The sequence below is a fragment of the Notolabrus celidotus genome, chromosome 9 (genome assembly GCF_009762535.1).
Source record: "Notolabrus celidotus isolate fNotCel1 chromosome 9, fNotCel1.pri, whole genome shotgun sequence".
NCBI lineage: Eukaryota > Metazoa > Chordata > Actinopteri > Labriformes > Labridae > Notolabrus > Notolabrus celidotus.
The window spans coordinates 37,482,002-37,505,264 of NC_048280.1; the positions used below are offsets into that span (position 1 = coordinate 37,482,002).

Below are 23,263 nucleotides of genomic sequence, written 5' to 3' on the forward strand. Positions count from 1 at the left end.
CACACACACACACACACACACACACACACACACACACACACACACACACAAAGGAGACAGAGCTGATTTAAGACTGAAGGCTTTTAAACTCTATAAACACACTTTATATCCCGTAATGGACCAACTCTGTGGGTGAAATAATCCCTCAGCAGAGACTTATAGGACAGATGTAAACTATCTTACTTTAGACATAAAGCTCTGTGTATATCCTGTATATAAACATGTGTGTGTGTGTGTGTGTGTGTGTGTGTGTGTGTGTGTGTGTGTGTGTGTGTGTGTGTGTGTGTTTTACATGTAAAGTGCTGTGTGTCCTCCTATTGTGTGTCTGTCTCTGTGTATTGTTTTGTTGTCGCTGCAGCTGAATTCCCCATGTGACTCTAAATAATGTCAGAGAGGATCCAAAGCAGGAAATGAATAAGTAAGAGTTTCCTGTTGTTCCTGAGCGTGCTCAGTGCGTCCAGCCTCTAACTCACTGCCCATCCTCTTGAATGAGGTGAGACTGTCTAGGTCAGAGATCATCCATCAAATGTCTGATAGCAGGTCTGTAATCTAAGACTATCAACAGGTCTAAATTCAGATAATCAGCTGGTCTGTAAACTTAGATTATTAGCAGGTCGATAATCTAAGATTTTCAGCAGGTCAATAATCTCAGATTTTCAGCAGGTCTGTTATCTCAGTTATTAGCAGGTTGATAATCTCTGATTTCTGCAGGTCAATAATCTCAGGTCTGGGAGGTCTGAGATCAGTTTGTCCAACGAGCTCCTCCTCTTTCTCCCACCTCTCTCCCAGGATGAACTCACGAAAACAGCCAGAGCACGCTGAGTCCTGATTGGATGGCTCAGAGAAACTGAACATGAACATGTGACATGAAACATGTTGAACAGTTTAGTTTGAATCTTGTGAAATCTTCATCTTAATCAGAAACACCCGGCAGCTCATCAAACTCTATCAACATCAGAGTCTCATCAGTTCACACCAGTTTAACAGCACCACCGACACAGAGCATGACCTGTGATGATGAGGATGATGATGATGAGGATGATGATGATGATGATGATGATGATGAGGATGATGATGAGGATGAGGATGATGAGGATGATGATGATGATGATGATGATGATGAGGATGATGATGATGATGATGATGTTGATGATGATGAGGATGGTGATGAGGATGATGATGAGGATGATGATGATGATGATGATGATGATGATGAGGATGGTGATGAGGATGATGATGAGGATGATGATGATGATGATGATGAAGATGATGAGGATGATGAGGATGGTGATGAGGCTGATGATGAGGATGATGAGGATGATGATGATGATGATGATGATGATGAAGATGATGATGAGGATGGTGATGAGGATGATGATGAGGATGATGATGATGATGATGATGATGATGAGGATGATGAGGATGGTGATGAGGCTGATGATGAGGATGATGAGGATGATGATGATGATGATGATGAAGATGATGATGAGGATGGTGATGAGGATGATGATGAGGATGATGATGATGATGATGATGATGAAGATGATGAAGATGATGATGATGAGGATGGGGATGAGGATGAGGATGAGGATGATAATGAGGATGATGATGATGAAGATGATGATGATGATGATGATGATGATGAAGATGATGATGATGATGATGATGATGATGATAAGAATGATGATGATGATGATGATGAGGATGATGATGATGAAGATGATAAGAATGATGATGAAGATGATGATGATAAGAATGATGATGATAAGAATGATGATGATAAGAATGATGAAACATGAAACCAGCAGCTCCCTCTCTTCAGCACGCCGATATATTAACTATGTGAAATAACTTTGTCTTTTAGGACATCTGATCTCTGTGGACTCAGAACTCCTTCTGGACCATGAACAGGCAGTTCTGGTAAGTCCTGTTCTGGAACATCAGGACTGGAGCTGTGTGCGTCTGGTGTACCAGATCACAGGACAAGGGTCTCTGGAGGTCCACCTCAGACCAGACTCGGACAACTTTGACTATCTGCTGTGGTCATCCAGCACAGCCTCTGACAGCTGGCTCATCTCCAGCCTTGACCTGCCCAACACCACTGAGCCACTCCAGGTGAGACCTACAGACACACAAACCTACAGACATCTAGAACTACAGACACACGAACCTACACACACATCCAGAACTACAGACACACAGACCTACAGACACAGACCTACAGAGACCCAGACCTACAGACATCCAGAACGACAGATACACGGACTTACAGACATCCAGAACTACAGACACCCAGACCTACTGACATCCTGACATCCAATCATACAGACCTACAGACACATATACCTACAGACATCCAGACCTACAGACATCCAGAACTACAGACACACGGACCTGCAGAAACACAGACCTACAGACATACACACCTACAGAGACATACAGACCTACAGACACAGACCTACAGAGACCCAGACCTACAGACATCCAGAACGACAGATACACGGACTTACAGACATCCAGAACTACAGACACCCAGACCTACTGACATCCTGACATCCAATCATACAGACCTACAGACACATATACCTACAGACATCCAGACCTACAGACATCCAGAACTACAGACACACGGACCTGCAGAAACACAGACCTACAGACATACACACCTACAGAGACATACAGACCTACAGACACAGACCTACAGACCTACAGACATCAAGAACTACAGACACCAAGACCTACAGACATCCTGACATCCAATCATACAGACCTACAGACACCCAGACTTACAGACACACGGACCTACAGACACACGAACCTACAGACACACGGACCTACATACACACAGACCTACATACATACAGACACAGACCTACAGACACAAAGACCTACAGACACATGGACCTATAGACACACGGACCTACATAGACACGGACCTACAGACACATAGACCTACAAACACATAGACCTACAGACACACAGACCTACAGACATACAGGACTACATAGACATGGAACTACAGACACACAGTCCTACAGACACACAGACCTACAGAGACATCCAGAACTACAGACACCCAGACCTACTGACATCCTGACATCCAATCATACAGACCTACAGACACACAGACCTACAGACATCCAAACCTACAGACATCCAGAACTACAGACACACGGACCTGCAGAAACACAGACCTACAGACATACACACCTACAGAGACATACAGACCTACAGACACAGACCTACAGACACACAGACCTACAGACATCAAGAACTACAGACACACGGACCTACAGACATCCAGACCTACAATCATCCAGAACTACAGACACCCACACCTACAGACATCCTGACATCCAATCATACAGACCTACAGACACCCAGACTTACAGACACACGGACCTACAGACACACGGACCTACAGACACACAGACCTACATACATACGGACCTACAGACACACAGACCTACAGACACAGACCTACAGACACACAGACCTACATACATACGGACCTACAGACACACAGACCTACAGACACACAGACCTACAGACACATGGACCTACAGAGACACGGACCTACAGACACACAGACTACAGAGACACGGACCTACAGACACACAGACCTACAGACACACAGGACTACATAGACACGGACCTACAGACACATAGACCTACAAACACATAGACCTACAGACTCACAGACCTACAGACATGCAGGACTAGAGGGACACGGACCTACAGACACACAACCTACAGATACACAGACCTACAGAGACACACAGACCTACAGACACACAGACCTACAGACAGGCAGACCTACAGACCTAAAGAGACAAACAGACCTACAGACACACAGGACTACAGACACACGGACCTACAGACATCCAATCATACAGACCTACAGACACCAAGACCTACAAACACCCAGACTTACAGACACCAAGACCTACAAACACCCAGACCTACAGACACACAGGACTACAGAGACACAGACCTACAGACATATAGACCTACAGACACTTGGACCTACAGACACACGGACCTACAGACATCCTGGCATTCAATCATAAAGACCTACAGACACACAGACCTACAGATATCCTGACATCCAATCATAAAGACCTACAGACACCCAGACCTACAGACATCCAGACCTACGTATACCCAGCCCTACGTATACCCAGCCCACCGACACACAGACTACAGAGACACGGACCTACAGACACATAGACCTACAGACACACAGACGTACAGACAAACGGACCTATAGACACACAGGACTACATAGACACGGACCTATAGACACACAGACCTACAGACACACAGACCTACAGAGACACACAGAGCTACAGTCAAACAGACCTACAGACACACAGACCTACAGAAAAACACACCTAAAGACACACAGACCTACAGACAAACAGACCTACAGACACAGAGACCTACAGACACACAGACCTACAGACATGCAGGACTACAGAGAAACGGACTTACAGACACACTGACCTACAGACACCCAGACCTACAGACACACAGACCTACAGACACACAGACCTATAGATACAAAGACCTACAGAGACACACAGACCTACAGACACACAGACCTATAGATACAAAGACCTACAGAGACACACAGACCTACAGACACACAGACCTACAGACACGCAGACCTACAGACACGCAGACCTACAGATACACAGACCTACAGACCGACAGACACACGGACCTACAGACACACAGGACTACAGACACACGGACCTACAGACACCCAGACCTACAGACATCCTGACATCCAATCATACAGACCTACAGACACAAAGACCTACAAACGCCCAGATTTACAGACACCTAGGACTACAGAGACACAGACCTACAGACATACAGACCTTCAGACACCAAGACCTTCAAATACCCAGACCTACAGACACACAGGACTACAGAGACACAGACCTACAGACATACAGACCTTCAGACACCAAGACCTTCAAATACCCAGACCTACAGACACACAGGACTACAGAGACACAGACCTACAGACCTACAGACACAAGGACCTTCAGACACACGGATCTACAGACATCCTGGCATTCAATCATACAGACCTACAGACACACAGACACACGGACCTACAGACACCCTGACATCCAATCATACAGACCTACAGACACCCAGACCTACAGACACCCAGACCTACAGACACCCAGACCTACAGACACCCAGCCCACTGACACACAGGACTACAGAGACACAGACCTACAGACACACAGGCCTACAGAGACACAGACCTACAGACACACAGGCCTACAGAGACACAGACCTACAGACACAGTGTGTTGGACTAACATACCTAGAACATGTGGATAGTGATCTTTGTTCTCCTGTATACACTTAAATCAACAGGGTGTCTGGGTATCAGCTGTAGCCAGACAGATAATATGCATCTGATTCATACCAGAGTAAAGTGTAGAGTAACAGAGGTAGAGTGCTGTGGAGCTGGCTGTGTTTCCACTGTTCAACATACAACCTGTTCGACTATCGCTAACCTGTTTCTTGATTGTTCATGTTCGTAAAGTTATAGGTCAGCCGCGGGAAGGTCTAATAGTAACTAGCTGAAGGAGGCATATCACCACCTACTGTAGCAGAGGCTGACACACTTCTGTCAATGATGTTTCAACACGGCTTTAAAATCCTTTTGAACTCAAAAAGCCGTGGCAGAGATCGGCCGGTGTTTTGGTTTAAACAGCGACCCTGTTAACTGGAGACTTTCAGCCGGATGCATCCCTCATAAACGTCTTTAGACGATCATTAAATATCTGATGAGGATATTTTGAAATCTTAATAAAAACTAAACTAGTTTGCATTCCCAGGAACTCCCTCTGTGTTTCAACAGCTGTGTAAACTCCACAAACACTGACACGTTCAGCTGAAGGTCTCCAGTTTACAGGGTCACTTTTAAAACCGGAACACCGGGAGAGACGCATTCACGGTGGGCTGAGAGAAGACTACTGTTACAAGCTGCTAAATCAAGAGAATCACAGCTTCTTCTTTTGAAAAGTACACACACATACAAAAAAGATAGAACAAATAAAAACTAATGAAAGAAAGAGAAATCAAGTGAATCACAGATGTGTGTGATGTTATTGTGGACGGAGGGAGGAATAAAAACACTGCGGTTAATCTACCAATCAGACACGTTCAGCATTGCAGGCCCTGCCCCCCGAAAGTCCTGGGACCTTTGAAGAGTTCTATCCCCCTAGCAGGGGCTTTTTAGGGGGGAGATTAACTACCCCTGAACTAAATGTAGACCCTGGGTCCACCGGTCGAAACGCACATACTTCAGGGGTAAAGTTCCTAGTTCCAGGATAAAGTTCCTCCGGTCGAAAAACGCATACTCTCTCTCTCTCTCTCTCTCTCTCTCTCTCTCTCTCTCTCTTTCTCTCTCTCTCTCTACCTCTCTCTCTCTCTTCCATCCCTGTCCTCCTTCAGAATGTCCACCACGTGTCCTTTAAACACAGATCACAGGTTTTTAATGTTTATATCTCTTTACCTTTTTACTGTTGGAGTAGTCTTCAGTGTGTTTACCCCTCACTGTGGCTGACCTCACCGCGGTGTGTGTGTGTGTGTGTGTGTGTGTGTGTGTGTGTGTGTGTGTGTGTGTGTGTGTGTGTGTGTGTGTGTGTGTATGTAGAAACATGTAAAGATCATCTGGCTGGTCTAAATTTAAAGAAGCTGATGTTTAACAGACTGGGGTGATGATGTCATGTAACCTCAGTGTGCTGACCTGCTTCTTTACAGTCAACCAGGCACTGTTACATAACGTGGGAGTGTGTCAATCCTCAGACAGAGAGGGAGAGAGATGGTGAGAGAGAGAGACAGAGAGGGAGAGATGAATGTATATATGGTGAGTGTAATGTGTTGTGAATATATAGAATGTACTGTATGAATTTATGTGCTTTGGCACTAACATCTCGTTGTTCATGCCAATAAAGCAAATTTGAATTTGAATTTGAGAGACAGAGAGAGAGAGGGAGAGACAGAGAGGGAGAGGGAGAGACAGAGAGGGAGAGACAGAGAGGGAGAGGGAGAGGGAGAGGGAGAGAGACTAATGGAGAGTATGAGTAGTCTGTTCCACATGTTGGTTAATGAGGAGAAACAACACAGACACACACACACACACACACACAAACACACACACACACACACAAAGGAGACAGCTGATTTTTAGGGGCTGACAGTGAAACAGTGAGGAGCGTCCACAGACTGATGTTTGACCTCATTCTGAACATAAATCAGTCTGACTGTATATCAGTCTATAGTAAAATTTCCTCCTCAGCTGATTTGTTCCCTCAGTAAACACTAATGAGTTCATGTCTCAATCTCTAGTTTCTTCTTCAACACGTGATGTTCATTTAGTGAATGATGGTCCCATTCAGAGTCACAGAGAGCAGGAAGAGGGGAGGAGTCAGACAGGGGTCACCTAGGATTCAGGAAAAGAGCAGCTACAGCAGCTGCTGCAGATCAATGCTCCAGTACCTGTAATATCATCATTTCATTGATAGTTGATGTTACACTGACAGAGCCACTGATCCAAACTAAAACAGCTTTATTGGCATGCAAGTTAAAAAACAATATTGCCAAAGCAAAACTGATCCCCTGTGTAATCCTCCTCTACGGAAACCTTCAGCAAACACACCTCAACACATTCCATGCTTACTCTCTGTCCCTGGGAGAATGAATTCCTGTGTTCTCTCGTGATCTGGACTAGAGGGTGACACGGGAGTGGATTTTCACTCCTGTCCCATCCCACTTCCACAGAAAAAAAGGAGGAGGCAAATAAACACATCGGTGAACTCCAGCAGAGACATCTCAGCGCTGCCAGAGGAAATGTGATTTGGGAAAATGGAAAAAAAAGTGATTGCATTATTTGAAAAGTGTTTTAGTAAGTTGTCCGTCATGAATGTAAAAAAGTAAAAATCTCTTTTTTCTTAAATGGAGAATCTTCATCAGATGTCTGACAATCCCTGCGGTACTCCTCAAATCAGCTCAGACCAGAAAACACCTCAGCAGATCCCCGCAGGCGTCCAGATTGTTATGATGACATTGATTGGGAGTTGCTGCAGCAACAAAGAAATCAGACGGATGGGTTACAGGCCATTGATCAGGAGGTGAGACCTGTGTTCAATGTGGGGCGCCCTCTGTCGGGACACTTGGACCAACGTTGCGCACACAAGGCAGCTGGTCAGTGCTGTGTCTGGGCTGACAATGGACGCCAATGCCCTGGCAACAGTCGGGAGGTCATTCAGTGGCAGTCCTTCAACTGAGCCGCCGACGAATGAAGAGGGAGGGGAGAGCACAGGAGATGAACGTTCATTATGCACTGGTGGACACTGGGAGACGCCGGCACTAACTGCGAAGGTGCGCTGGAATGATCCAGACGCAAGAAAATGCAGTGTTGAAGGAGTTTCTCCATAGGAGATATGGCATGGCTCCTTTTTGTGACTGGTACCAAATCAGCCCTTAATTAGGTCATCCAGCAGCTCAAAAATGACATTGCTGGATAGACGATATGTCTCTACTATTTTTATTTCTGACAGTCCAAATATGTTTCACAGGCACGGAGGATTCTCTCTCTCCGTCGTCTGTCATTGCACCTATGCCTCCTTCTCTCCACAGTGACCGCAGACATTTGTGCGTAACGCTGTGCCAGTTTGCACCTGCCTTTCAAACGTGTTAAATATAGACAAAAAAACACCGCCCGCTATCTGCTTCAGGTTTGATAAATCACATTGCCTGTGCTAAATGATTACATTTGCATCTCCTCCTCCCAGTATTTTGCACGTTCCCATAATCTTACATGTATTCTGCATATTCATGAAGGCAAACACGCTAAATGGATAGCGAGTGCTATTTTGCTCATTTGACAGATGCAGTCCTCGGTGCTCCCGGTTAGTACATAAGTTTTGCGCGCGCTATCAAGTTTGCACATGTTTTTATACATGCAAACCTTGAGTAGATCGGGTTGTTGTGTTTTGCAGTTTTATTTCAAAAGATATGGCAACAGAAACAGTTTATCTGTGGTAATATAGGAAGGCATTTATTACCTTAATCCAAATAAAAAAACTTCACTAAAGGGCACAAAACATAAACAATACATGGCCTGTGGTCCCTATAGATTTTCTATGGAGGACCAGCTGCTAAGTCCCTGTTTCTAGCTATTTTGGAGGTCAGTTACAGTAAAACAAAACAAAGAAACAAACAAGAAAACAGTAGATGGGTAATTCTATGCCTACCTTAGTTGAATAAACTCACACATAACATATAAAGTTTGCATTTATTGAGCAATTGTTTCCTTTTAACTGTGACATTACTTTCATGTTTTAAATTGCTTAAACAAAGACAAAAAACTGCACCAAGCAGGAGAACTGTCCTCAACGAACATAGGTACATAAAGGCATTACCTTCACAATTCACATACTGTACCTGAGTTTTGGAAAACTAAGACCCGAGCACTCATCTCGTTTAAGTGTACCCTCTACTTGTGATTTTATTCAGCACTTCACTTTGACATCAGAGAGCCTGTTTGTTTTTGCATTTTTTGTGGACACAACACAGATGTGCTACTCCGCCTGCAGCGCACTGATCAGCTGTTCAGGTCTGCAGCTTCAAAGTCAGAAAAATACAACTAAACTTAATAATGAGTGATTCTGACCACGCCAATGTCATGTCGTTTACCACGGACACATGGACACCTTAATGAGCCGGAGTTTAGTGAGGAAAAGGAGATTCAATGCACCAGAGGAAAAAGAGGAGAAACATCAGAGCTGAACTGGAGAGCAGTAGAGATCCAGAGTTACCTGTTGGGCTAATGTAAGCTACTGTTTACAGTTTACACACAATGAACCGAGAAAACTTCATGCTGTCACAAGCAAGACTTAACGACAGCCCCTCAGAGCTGGGAGTTGAAAACCAGCCTGACAGGGTCCTTCGCTAGACATTCCCAGCAGACCCTCACTGTCTGTTTAGGTCTGCCAAGTCTGTCTGGCATCCTCCCCTACCACCTGATCCAACTCACCACCAGGTGGTGATCGGTTGACAGCTCTGCTCCTCTCTTCACTCGAGTGTCCAGAACATACGGTCACAGATCAGCTGATACGACTACAAAGTCGATCAGTGATCTGCGACCTAGGGTGTCCTGGTGCCAAGTGCACTTATGAACACCCTTATGTTCAAACATGGTGTTCGTTATGGACAAACTGTGACTCGCACAGAAGTCCAGTAACTGAACACCGCTCGGGTTCAGATCAGGCAGGTCGTTCTTCCCGATCACGCCCCTCCAGGTTATGCTGTCATTGCCCACGTGAGCATTGAAGTCCCCCAGTAGGACGATGGAATCCCCAATAGGGGCGTCCTCCAGCACCCGTCCCAGGGACTCAAAGAAAGGTGGGTACTCTGTGCTGTTGTTTGGTGCATAAGCACAAGCAACTGTCTGTACCTGTTCTCTGACCCTAGGGCGCAGGGAAACAACCCTTTCATTCACTGGGAAAACACCAACACACATGCAGAGAGCTGAGGAGCTATGAGCAAGCCTACACTGATAGAAAATTAGAAATTAGTTATTCAGACTAAAATCATTTTTTGGACCAGGCTGTAAACATGTTTATTTCTGCTGTAAGATCAGCTTTTTGAATGAGTGTACAGTATATGTGATTTCCAGTTATAATGGAGCCAGCCTCACTTGGACACTTGTGGAACTGCAGTTTTTAAGACTGATCGGTTTCATTTCTAATGGTGCGTTCACACCAAACGCGAATAGAATCATTCGTGCGAATGAAGTACATGTAAAGTCAATGCAGAGGTGCAAGTAGACGCGTGTACAGCGCGAATTCATTCGCGCGTATGAAGCGAATTCATTCGCGTGAATGATTCGCAAGAGTTGAAATATCTGAACTCAAGCGAATGAATCTCGGCACGATAGGCAATCGGCGTGCAGATCCCCCGGTGACGTGTGTTGTGTGACGTATGGACCAGCGGAGATTCCAACGGGGATTCCCTCATCTGGAATACATGGGACACTTTGATTCTATCACCGTGCAGCTTCCCCGAACTCTGTGATTCTACCTGTTCTTATGGGATGAGGAATAAACAGGAGCTCACTGTGAGGACAGAGAGGGAGGAGGATTATGTGGTGAGTTGTGAAAAACTTTGTCTGTCAGCTATCAGCTGTTGTAGTAGGAAGTTATCTCTGCCCACTTTAGTATAACCGGCTTCCCCATTTAATGTCCGCAAGCTCAACCTTGTTACTGCGGTCAAGCCAGCCTCCACTTCTGAAACGATAGTGAAACCAGCCTCCCCTGTCTTCTGTTTGATGACAACAGACAGCTTAGACGTGGAAGCCCCCTCCCTCTCGCGTATATTCGCGTCTTGGCACTCGTTTACACACGATTTTTAGGCGCGAATAGAGCGATTCATTCGCGCGAATAGAGCGATTCATTCGCGCGAATAGAGCGATTCATTCGCGCGAATAGAGCAATTCATTTGCGCGAATTGAGCGAGTCATTCGCGCGAATAGAGCGTTTCATTCGCGCGAATAGAGCGATTCATTCGCGCGAATAGAGCGATTCATCTGTGCGAATTGAGCGATTCATTTGCGCGAATAGAGCGATTCATTCGCGCGAGTTGAGCGATTCATTTGCGCGAATTGAGCTAGTCATTCGCGCAAATAGAGCGATTCATTCGCGCGAGTAGAGCGATTCATTTGTGCGAATTGAGCGATTCATTTGTGCGAATTGAGCAATTCATTTGCGCGAATAGAGCGATTCATTCGCGCGAGTTGAGCGATTCATTTGCGCGAATTGAGCTAGTCATTCGCGCGAATAGAGCGATTCATTCGCGCGAATAGAGCAATTCATTTGTGCGAATAGAGCGATTCATTTGCGCAAATTGAGCTAGTCATTCGCGCGAATAGAGCAATTCATTTGTGCGAATAGAGCGATTCATTCGCGCGAATAGAGCAATTCATTTGTGCGAATAGAGCGATTCATTCGCGCGAATAGAGCAATTCATTTGTGCGAATAGAGCGATTCATTCGCGCGAATTGAGCGAGTCATTCGCGCGAATAGAGCGATTCATTCGCGCGAATAGAGCGATTCATTCGCGCGAATAGAGCGATTCATTCGCGCGAATAGAGCGATTCATTCGCGCGAATAGAGCGATTCATTCGCGCGAATTGAGCGAGTCATTCGCGCGAATAGAGCAATTCATTTGTGCGAATAGAGCAATTCATTTGTGCGAATAGAGCGATTCATTTGCGCAAATTGAGCTAGTCATTCGCGCGAATAGAGCAATTCATTTGTGCGAATGGAGCGATTCATTCGCGCGAATAGAGCAATTCATTTGTGCGAATAGAGCGATTCATTCGCGCGAATAGAGCAATTCATTTGTGCGAATAGAGCGATTCATTCGCGCGAATTGAGCGAGTCATTCGCGCGAATAGAGCGATTCATTCGCGCGAATAGAGCGATTCATTCGCGCGAATAGAGCGATTCATTCGCGCGAATAGAGCGATTCATTCGCGCGAATAGAGCGATTCATTCGCGCGAATTGAGCGAGTCATTCGCGCGAATAGAGCAATTCATTTGTGCGAATAGAGCAATTCATTTGTGCGAATAGAGCGATTCATTCGCGCTAATTGAGCAAGTCATTCGCGCGATTAGAGCGAGTCATTTGCGCGAATTGAACGAGTCATTCGCGCGATTAGAGCTAGTCATTCGCGCGAATAGAGCGAGTCATTCGCGCGAATTGAGCGAGTCATTCGCGCGAATTGAGCGAGTCATTCGCGCGAATAGAGCGAGTCATTCGCGTGAATTGAGCGAGTCATTCGCGCGAATAGAGCGATTCATTTGCGTGAATTGAGCGAGTCATTCGCGCGAATAGAGCGATTCATTCGCGTGAATTGAGCGAGTCATTCGCGCGAATAGAGCGATTCATTCGCGCGAATTGAGCGAGTCATTCGCGCGAATAGAGCGATTCATTTGCGCGAATAGAGCGATTCATTCGTGTGAATTGAGCGAGTCATTCGCGCGAATAGAGCGATTCATTTGCGCGAATAGAGCGATTCATTCGCGTGAATTGAGCGAGTCATTCGCGCAAATAGAGCGATTCATTCGCGCGAATTGAGCGAGTCATTCGCGTGAATTGAGCGAGTCATTCGCGCAAATAGAGCGATTCATTCGCGCGAATTGAGCGAGTCATTCGCGCGAATAGAGCGATTCATTTGCGCGAATAGAGCGATTCATTCGCGTGAATTGAGCGAGTCATTCGCGCAAATAGAGCGATTCATTTGCGCGAATAGAGCGATTCATTCGTGTGAATTGAGCGAGTCATTCGCGCGAATAGAGCGATTCATTTGCGCGAATAGAGCGATTCATTCGCGTGAATTGAGCGAGTCATTCGCGCAAATAGAGCGATTCATTCGCGCGAATTGAGCGAGTCATTCGCGTGAATTGAGCGAGTCATTCGCGCAAATAGAGCGATTCATTCGCGCGAATTGAGCGAGTCATTCGCGCGAATAGAGCGATTCATTTGCGCGAATAGAGCGATTCATTCGCGTGAATTGAGCGAGTCATTCGCGCAAATAGAGCAATTCATTCGCGTGAATTGAGCGAGTCATTCGCGTGAGTAGAGCAATTCATTCGCGCGAGTAGCGCAATCGTTCGCGTTTGGTGTGAACGCACCATAATTGTTGCTGCTTGGGTACAGCCTATTGGGGCGTTCACACCAAACGTGAATAAAATTATTTGCTCGAATGAATTATATGTAAAGTCAATGTAAAGACACAAATACCCATGAGTAGTGGTCTGGCAGCGTGAATGGCACAAATTGGGCTGGCATGAATGACGCGATTTGCGCAAATGAAGCTAATTCATTTGCGCGAATGTAGCTAATAATACGCGCACATAATTTGCAAGAATTAAAAAAATCTGATGTCCAGCGAGTTGTGAAAACCTTTGTCTGTTACTTTGAATCTGTTATACTGGGAAGTTAGCTCTGCCCCCTTTAGCGAAACCGGCTCAAACTTGTTTGATGACGACAGACTGGTCTGGCGTGGGAACCCCCCTCTCGTGAAAATTCACATCTTGGGCACCCGTGTACACGCGATTGATGAGAGTAAACACAGAACATTCTCCTGTTTGTATTTGCGCAAATAGCATGATTGTTTGCGTCCGGTGTGAATGCAACTACAATGAGAAACTTACAAGTTACAGCGTATGGTTTGGCGTCGACACAACATCTGCAGAGCTGTTACAACAGGACACCGGTGATCTTGAAGGTGACATATCACACTTTTTTCATCAATATATATTGGTCTAAGAGGTCCCCAAAACATGTCTTTAAAGTTTATGCTCAAAAAAACACTGAAATCAGTTTTCGTTCTGCCTGAAAAACCCTCTTCATCAGTCCTCCTCAGAACACTCTGTTTTCTCTCTGACCACGCCCCCTCAGGAAGTGGATGTGGCCTCAGCTCTCCAGCACGTTGAACTAATGTTTACATGTTGGCTGAATATACACGGCTGCTCACAGACCTGCGTTACTTCAACCCTCTGAATCTGATCCAGAATCTGATCCTGACGGAGAGGCGCCTGCAGCAGGACCTTTCTGAACCATTGGTCACAGATTTAGTGTTTCTTGTTGTTTTATTTATCAGTATGTAGATGTGTGTCTTGGTACACAGCTATGAACATGTAGCTATGTGGCTATGCTAACTAGCGCTAGCACTTATCCATGATAAATAAAAATCATCCACTATATCTTCAAATCTGCAGACGTGGGGAGTAAAACCAACCTCTGCCAGAAAGGCAGCAGGACCTTTCTGAAGGATTGGTCACAGATTTAGTGTTTCTTGTTGTTTTATTTGTCAGTATGTCGACATGTGTCTTGGTACACAGCTACGACATGTAGCTATGCTAACTAGCACTAGCACTTATCCATGAAAAATAAAAATCATCCACTAGATCTTCAAATCTGCAGACGTGGGGAGTAAAACCAACCTTTGTGTTTATTAAGACAGCCTACAACTAGCATGCCTCCCTCCTAAGCTCCTTGTTAGCACACATTTGTGCAGGTAATGAAAGACGGGGGAGGGATTCAGTATTATTTTATACAGTCTATGGGCTGAACAAGCTCCGAGCTCTGACTCCGTGACAGACCGGATATTGTTGTTACGTAACAAAAACATGGAAGTCTGAAACGGCTCATTTTAGACACATTTACAGAAAGGTGGAGAAATCAGAACAGGGGCAGAATGGATTTTTTTCATTCTCGGGGGGTTTGTAGACATGCCAGGGAAACATGTTTCAGCTAGAGAACCATTAAAAAGTCAATTTTGCATGATATGTCACCTTTAACTGATACCTCCAGAACTTTAAAGCAGAGACAAACACAGAAATAGTGTAACGGTGACCAGACTGTTGTTTTGTTTCACAGGTCAGCAGAAAGGTATCCTGTTATCACGAACAAACTAGCTCTGCTATCACTAGACAGGAATAAGAGTTCAGATCTGAAGAAAACACCTGAAATGAAGAAATGATGACAGGAAAACAGAGTGAATGAAATGTTTGTGTTGATGCCTGCTCAGGGAGATTGTCACCTCGTGGGCGGCGGTGGCTCAGTGGGTAGAGTCGGTCGTCTATCAATCGGAAGGTTGGCGGTTCGATCCCAGCTCCTGCAGTCACATGCCGGTGTGCAAGACGCTGAACCCAGAGTCGCTCCCTCTGTTGTTCAGAGGTGTGTGAATGTGAACGAATGAGATTAGCTAACACTGATGGTCCCTTACTGTAGCAGCCTCTACCATCAGCGAGTGAATGGATATGAATGGGTGAATGTGACGAGTAGTGTAAAAGCGCTTTGAGGGATCAGAAAGACTAGAAAAGCGCTATATAAGTACAAGTCCATTTACCTCAGGTATTTTCTCCCTCTCAGATTTTGCTGACAGGTCGACCAGAACGAGGATCAGGAAACAGCGTGGCCATCTTTGAAATCCACCTTGTACCTGGTTACTGCTTAGGTCAGTCACGTGACACACACAGACTGTATGCTTTGTGTATTCCTGAAGTTTGTCTCACATTGAATATGATGTATGTCTGTACCTGTCTGAGCAGAGTGTAACTTTGAGGAGCATCACCTGTGTGGGTACAGCAACAGCTGGAACCCCAACGTTAACTGGTACGTGGGAGGGAGTTTGACCAGAGAGAGAGAAGACAACCACACCGACAACAGAGGTACACACACACACACACACACACACACACACACACTAACAAACACTGCAGGAAAACTAGACTCAGTCTGTCCTCCCATCTTGATAAACTGTCTCTGCTCTGGATGTCCCTCTGATCATACAGCTAACACTAACACATCAGTCAGTGTGTGCTAATGTGCACCACACATATCTGTGTGTGTGTGTGTGTGTGTGTGTGTGTGTGTGTGTGGTCAGTTGTTTACGCCTGCAGTCACAGCTGGTTGTTAGTGTGCAGAATGATGAGCAGGTTTGAGTGTTGCTCAGGAGAAACACACACACACACACACACACACACACACACACACACACACACACACACACACACACACGCGCACGCACACTGAGTTTGAGTGTTTAAACTAGTTCATATAAAATGAATTGACTGTGAGGCAGGGCGATGCAGACTGTCCTTTGCTTTGTATTAATGAACCATGTGACAGAGACTAGACCACCAGAGCAGAGAGCTCATCTACTACAATCAGCACTGCAGATAACAAACAAAGCTCCCCATAGTAACAACAATTAGTCATATATTCTTGTGTTTGTGTTGGAGTTAAAGGCACACATGCCTTTCTTCTACTTTCATCAGTCAGTTTTAGGACTCTAAAACATTCTTTTAGCATCATCAGTGAGTGAAGATCTGTGTGCTGGATCAAAAACACTTCTACTCCAGGTTAAACCAGTGAACCGCACGCCTCATGAAACCACCTGACACACCGAGGGTCACTGAGGGTCAGAGCTCGGCCTCACTGCTAACAGCTCTGTGGTCTGACAGTCTGGTCACATGATCAGGTCACATGATTGATGGTTGTGGAGGTTCAGTGTGTAATTAGAGAGGTGATAATCTGAGGGTTTGAGCTTGTCTGTCTCCACTGACTGGGTTTAAAGAGACAGTCAGTGTGATGAACAGTCACACTGTGATGTACAGTAACACTGTGATGTACAGTCACACTGTGATGTACAGTAACACTGTGATGTACCGTCACACTGTGATGTACAGTCACACTGTGATGTACAGTCACACTGTGACTGTACATCACAGTGTGACTGTATGTCACTGTGACATGCACAGAGGTTTTAGTTTTCAAAACAGCAACCTTGGTTTGATTCCAACCTGCAGCCCTTTATTCCTCGTCCTTCTCCTCTCTTTATCCACCACCCAGTCCTCTCATTAAAGGCATAAAAGCCCCGAAGTAAACTAAAACTGTGGATCAGACTTCTAGGACGGTCTGTTATTCAACACAAGTGCACACAAAAAGACCATGCCCCTGATTCTCCCTCCCTTTAACGCTTAACCTGCTCTAAACAGGTGAGTTATTTATAAATTCAGCCGTACAGTTGTCATGAAGAGAGAAATGAGCTATAGAGAGAGTTTTTACCACAGTGTCAACAGGCAGAGGGGACATGTGACCGACTCCTTGACTCAGATTAGACTGACATGTATATGGTCATCCCTGGTGTCTCTTTGTCTGTCTACAATTGATCACTGTTGTTATTCTGCTTTGATCTGTTCCATTCTATTCTGCTGTGATCTGTTCCATTCCATTCTATCTTGCTTTGATCTGTTCCATTCTATTCTATTCTGCTTTGATCTGTTCCATTCCATTCTATCTTGCTGTGATATGTTTCATTCCATTCTATCTTGCTTTGATCTGTTTCATTCCATTCTATTCTGCTTTGATCTGTTCCATTCCATTCTATTTTGCTTTGATCTGTTTCATTCCATTCTATTCTGCTTTGATCTGTTCCATTCCATTTTCCTTTGATCTGTTAGGTTCCATTCTATTCTCCTTTGATATGTTCCATTCTATTATCCTTTGATCTGTTTCATTCTATGCTATGCTGCTTTGATCTGTTCCATTCCATTATATTCTCCTTTGATCTGTCCCATTACATTCTATTCTGCTTTGATCTTTTCCCTTCTATTCTATTCTGCTTTGATCTGTTCCATTCCATTCTATTCTGCTTTGATCTGTTCCATTCCATTCTATTCTGCTTTGATCTGTTCCATTCCATTCTATTTTGCTTTGATCTGTTCCATTCCATTCTATTCTCTTTTGATCTGTCCCATTCCATTCTATTCTGCTTTGATCTGTTCCATTCCATTCTATTTTGCTTTGATCTGTTCCATTCCATTCTATTCTCTTTTGATCTGTCCCATTCCATTCTATTCTGCTTTGATCTGTTCCATTCCATTCTATTTTGCTTTGATCTGTTCCATTCCATTCTATTCTGCTTTGATCTTTTCCATTCCATTCTATCTTGCTTTGATCTGTTCCATTCCATTCTATTCTGCTTTGATCTGTTCCATTCCATTCTATTTTGCTTTGATCTGTTCCATTCCATTCTATTCTCTTTTGATCTGTCCCATTCCATTCTATTCTGCTTTGATCTGTTCCATTCCATTCTATTCTGCTTTGATCTTTTCCATTCCATTCTATCTTGCTTTGATTTGTTCCATTCCATTCTGTTTTAAAATAAGATAAGATAAGATAAGATAAGAGATTCCTTTACTCGTCCACACGGGGAAATTCAAGTGTTACAGTCACAGAGTAGACGTGCAAAAGAAATATATATTTAGCAAACAAGAGCCTATAAATAAATATTTTAAAAATAATAATTTTGCTTTGATCTGTTCTGTTCCATTCCATTCTGCTTTGATCTGTTTCGTTCCATTCTATCCTCCTTTGATCTGTTCCATTCTGTTCTCCTCTCTGCAGATTGATTTGATATGTACTTTTTGATCAGGTTGTCCCTGGTGTTTATTTCTAGTGTTATGGGGTTTCAGCCAATCAGAATCAAGTATTGAACATGGTATTGAACACATTTAACGTGCTGTAAACACGTGAGTTGTTTAAATAAATTCAGCTGTACAGTTGTCATGGAGACGGAAATGAGCTATAGAGACCCAAACTGCTGTAACATTTTAAAATGGGGCTCTATGGGGACTGACTCACTGCAGGAGACACACTCTAGTGGACACTGGAGGAACTGCAGGTTTTTGGGACATCAGTTGTGGCTTAATTTTTAGCACTTTTAATAATAATTATGAAATCATCATCATCATCATCATCATCATCATCATCATCATCATCATCGTCATGTCTTACAGGTCACTACATGTATGTGGACTCGGTCTATGCCAAACACTTCCAGGAAGTGGCGAAGCTGACGTCCCCCATGACGACTGTGCCGATGTCGGGCTGTCTGTCCTTCTTCTACCACAGAGACCAGGAGATAGGAAACATCTTCTCCATCTTCACCAGAGACCAGCAGGGACACTACGAGGACGTCTGGAAGCCTGATGTTTACTTTACCTCCGGCTGGGCTCATCATAGCGTGGACATCAAGGCCCCAAGACCCCTGGAGGTCAGGGACCACAAACAACTACATAAACCATAAACTAACTACAAACATCTCTATATAACATACAACTACATCAGAACCACATACTACTAACACTAAAGGCCTTTGGGTAGTGGGGAAAATATGAAAAACTACACACAACTACATTGAAAGTAACCACAACTGCATAACCATCAAAGTATATGGAGCTACATCAAAACAACATACTTCAATTTCAAAAAATGTGGTATGCTGTGTGAACTGTTAATAGAAAGAGATTTAAATCATTCAAAGTCTACATTTAATTGAACATAGAGCAAAATCCTTCACTGCATCCACAAATGCAGGTTCAAACTGAACCATGCAAAGAGGAAACCATATATAAACCTGATCCAGAACTATAGAGACTTCTCTGGACCTGAGCCCGTTTAAGATGGACTGAGGGGAAGTGGAAAACTGTCCTTTGATCTGATGAATCAAAATCTGACTTTTTTTATATAATTTTAAAAACCATCAGATTATGTTTAATAAACATTTATACGGTGTCCTAACTCTTTTGGATTTCGGGTTGTAAATCTACAAACAACTAAACTGAATCTACATACAGCTATATATGACTACATACTATAACATCATACTAATACATCAAAACTACAAACAGCTCACACAACTGCATCAAACTAACTAAAATGTAATGAAAAAACTACAGAAAATCCCTCAAAAACCTACATATAAGACATTAAAACTTAAAACAACTACAAGAAGAATACAAAACAACTACATAGAGCTGCATACAAACTTCATACCATTGAAATAAACTCCATACAATTGCATAAAATCAGACTGGGTCTGTAGGCTAAAGTGTTCCACACAGATCAGAGATAAGAGATCAGTGATTGGAGATCAGAGATTATGGATAATAAATAGAATATCACAGATTACAGATCTCATATAACAGATTGAAGAATACAGATCAAAGATCCCACACTACAGATCACATATAAGAGATAGAAGATCACAGATTACAGATAACATATCATAGATCGAATATCATAGATTAAAGATCATAGATCACATATACCAGATCAAAGATAACAGATCACAGATAACCGACCACAGATTATGGATCTAAGTTCACAGATAACAGATCACATACAAGAGATCGTAGATCACAGATTACAGATAACATATCATGAATTGAATATCATAGATTCAATATCACAGATTAAAGATCATAGATCACATATAACAGATCAAAGATCACATATTTTAGATTACAAATCACAGATTAGAAATCAATGAAGAGGGATCAGAAATTACAGATCACAGATTAGAGATTAAAGGTCACAGATCAATTCCTGATCACAGTTTTGAAACCTTTGACTAAAGATCACAGATTACGAAATACAGATCAAAAATCCAAGATTACAGATTGCAGATTAAAAATCTGCTATTAGAAATCAGTGATAAGAGCTCACATATCACATATCACAGATTAGATATGAGTGATTAGAGATCCCAGATTACAGTTCACATATCACAGATTAGATATGAGTGATTAGAGATCCCAGATTACAGTTCACATATCACAGATTAGATATGAGTGATTAGAGATCCCAGATTACAGATCACATATCACAGATTAGAAATCAGTGATTAGAGATCGGAGATTACAGTTCACATATCACAGATTGGAAATAAGTGATTTGTGATCACAGATTACAGATCACATATCACCGATTTTAAATCAGGGATTAGAGATCACAGATTACAGATCACAAATCAATGATTGGAGAGCACAGATTGCAGATCACATATCAGTGATTCAAGAGCACAGATTACATATCACCGATTGGAAATCAGTGATTAGAGATTGCAGATTACATATCACAAATCAAAAATCAAAGATTACATATAACAGATTGAGAATCAAAGATTACAGATAACCAATAACAGATCAGAGATGATAGTTTAGAGATTATAATTTAGAGATGAAAGATCACAGATTAGAGATTACAGAAAAAAAAATCAAAGACTGAATACACACTAACAGAAACTCTCCACTATGACAACAACAACAAACTCACCCTCAACACATCCCTGTGACAACACCATGATCAGAAACAGTAGACAGATTTATAATCTGACCTCTTTGAGTACTGTAGATTGATTACTGGCGCCCTCTAGTGGAGAACACACTGTTGATAGGACAAACATGTGAGCTGCTCAGAGGTCATGTGATCAGAGAGGAAAAAGGGTCATTAATATTAAACTAAGACAATAAGAGCACAGTTACTAACAGAGGTGATTAAAGGTACTGCAAATATTAAAATACAGTTTGACAGAAAGTTCCCAGCATGCTTCACTCTGACCACAGCAGCTCAGACACATCAGTGTGAACATGGAGGATACACTGAATCTACTACACACTGCTGCTTCACTCTGTGGTCTGCTTCAGTGTGAGTTATTCCTGATTTATAAAAACATCTTCAACGTGTCTGAGCTTCATCTGACGCTGCAGAGACCTCACCGTGCTCACACTGATCTGAGCAGAAAACAGGGTGTCTCCTCAGTGTGTGTGCAGCAGACACACACTCACATCACCGCAGTGTTTCCTGAGCTGTCAGCCGCAGTCTGCTGTGTGTGTGTGTGGAAAAAACTCTTGTAAATGGTGTGTATCTGGGTCACTTCCTGAGTTCAGTCTGGATTTTTCCAGGGAGCAGAGAACGAGTTTCTGATGTAATGTCTGAGTGTGTGTGAGCCTTCAGAACATCGGAGAGCCTCACAACATGTGTGTAACAATAACACACTGAGCTCTTTAATCACTGTCACCTGTGTGTGTGTGTGTGTGTGTGTGTGTGTGTGTACTCTTACAGCTGGTGTTTGAGGCAGCCTTTAACAGTGCCAGAGGAGGGTACGTGGCCATAGACGACATCACGTTCTCATCTGAGTTCTGTCACACTGAAACAGGTGAGATTATTCTGGACACACAGCCACACACTCACACATACCATGTCAGTGTGTGTTCAGTGTCAGTGTTTCAGAGCCGACTTTTGACCCTGTGTGTGTGTGTGTGTGCATGTGTGTTTCAGAGCCGACCTTTGACCCCACTGTGGCAGACTGTGACTTTGACAGAGGGATGTGTCTCTACCATCAGGAGAGAGAGGACAGCGCAGTGTGGAGACGAGTTACAGTGAAGGCTAACCTGTACAGGACAGGTGACCACACCACGGGGACAGGTAACACACACACACACACACACACACACACACACACACACACACACACACACACACACACACACACGTTTACTTTGAGTGTTGGTTCATTAAGGATGTTTTTTACAGCCTCAGTTTCAGAGCAGGTGAGGCTGCGTTAACTGACAGGTGGGTGTGTTGTGGCTTAAGCCCCGCCTCAGCTCAACTTCTAAGTTAAGTTTACAATATAGGCAGGAACTTTACCCCGGAACTATGTGCTGGAGGACCCAGGGTCTAAATTTAGTTCAGGGGTAGATAATCTCCCCCCTAAAAAGCCCCTGCTAGGGGGGTAGTACTTTTCAAAGGTCCCGGGACTTTTGGGGAGCAGGGCCTGCAATGCTGAACGTGTCTGATTGGTAGATTA

General features: G+C 43.8%; 1 protein-coding gene across 5 annotated transcripts in view; it reads left to right on the forward strand.

Moving 5' to 3' along the window:
- The window catches only part of mamdc2a (MAM domain containing 2a), a 43,525-nt gene that overhangs the window by 10,532 nt on the left and 9,730 nt on the right, over window positions 1–23,263 (forward strand). For 2 of the 5 annotated variants that reach the window (XM_034691080.1, XM_034691078.1), the window contains exons 3-8: window positions 1,865–2,115; window positions 15,979–16,063; window positions 16,158–16,277; window positions 19,410–19,666; window positions 22,519–22,612; window positions 22,735–22,881. In XM_034691080.1, the coding sequence (XP_034546971.1) occupies window positions 1,865–2,115; window positions 15,979–16,063; window positions 16,158–16,277; window positions 19,410–19,666; window positions 22,519–22,612; window positions 22,735–22,881 (954 nt within the window). Of the gene's footprint in view, window positions 1–1,864; window positions 2,116–6,795; window positions 6,902–11,023; window positions 11,186–13,919; window positions 14,330–15,978; window positions 16,064–16,157; window positions 16,278–19,409; window positions 19,667–22,518; window positions 22,613–22,734; window positions 22,882–23,263 lie in introns of those variants that run through there. The other 3 variants (XM_034691082.1, XM_034691081.1, XM_034691079.1) reach the window with 3 other exon arrangements.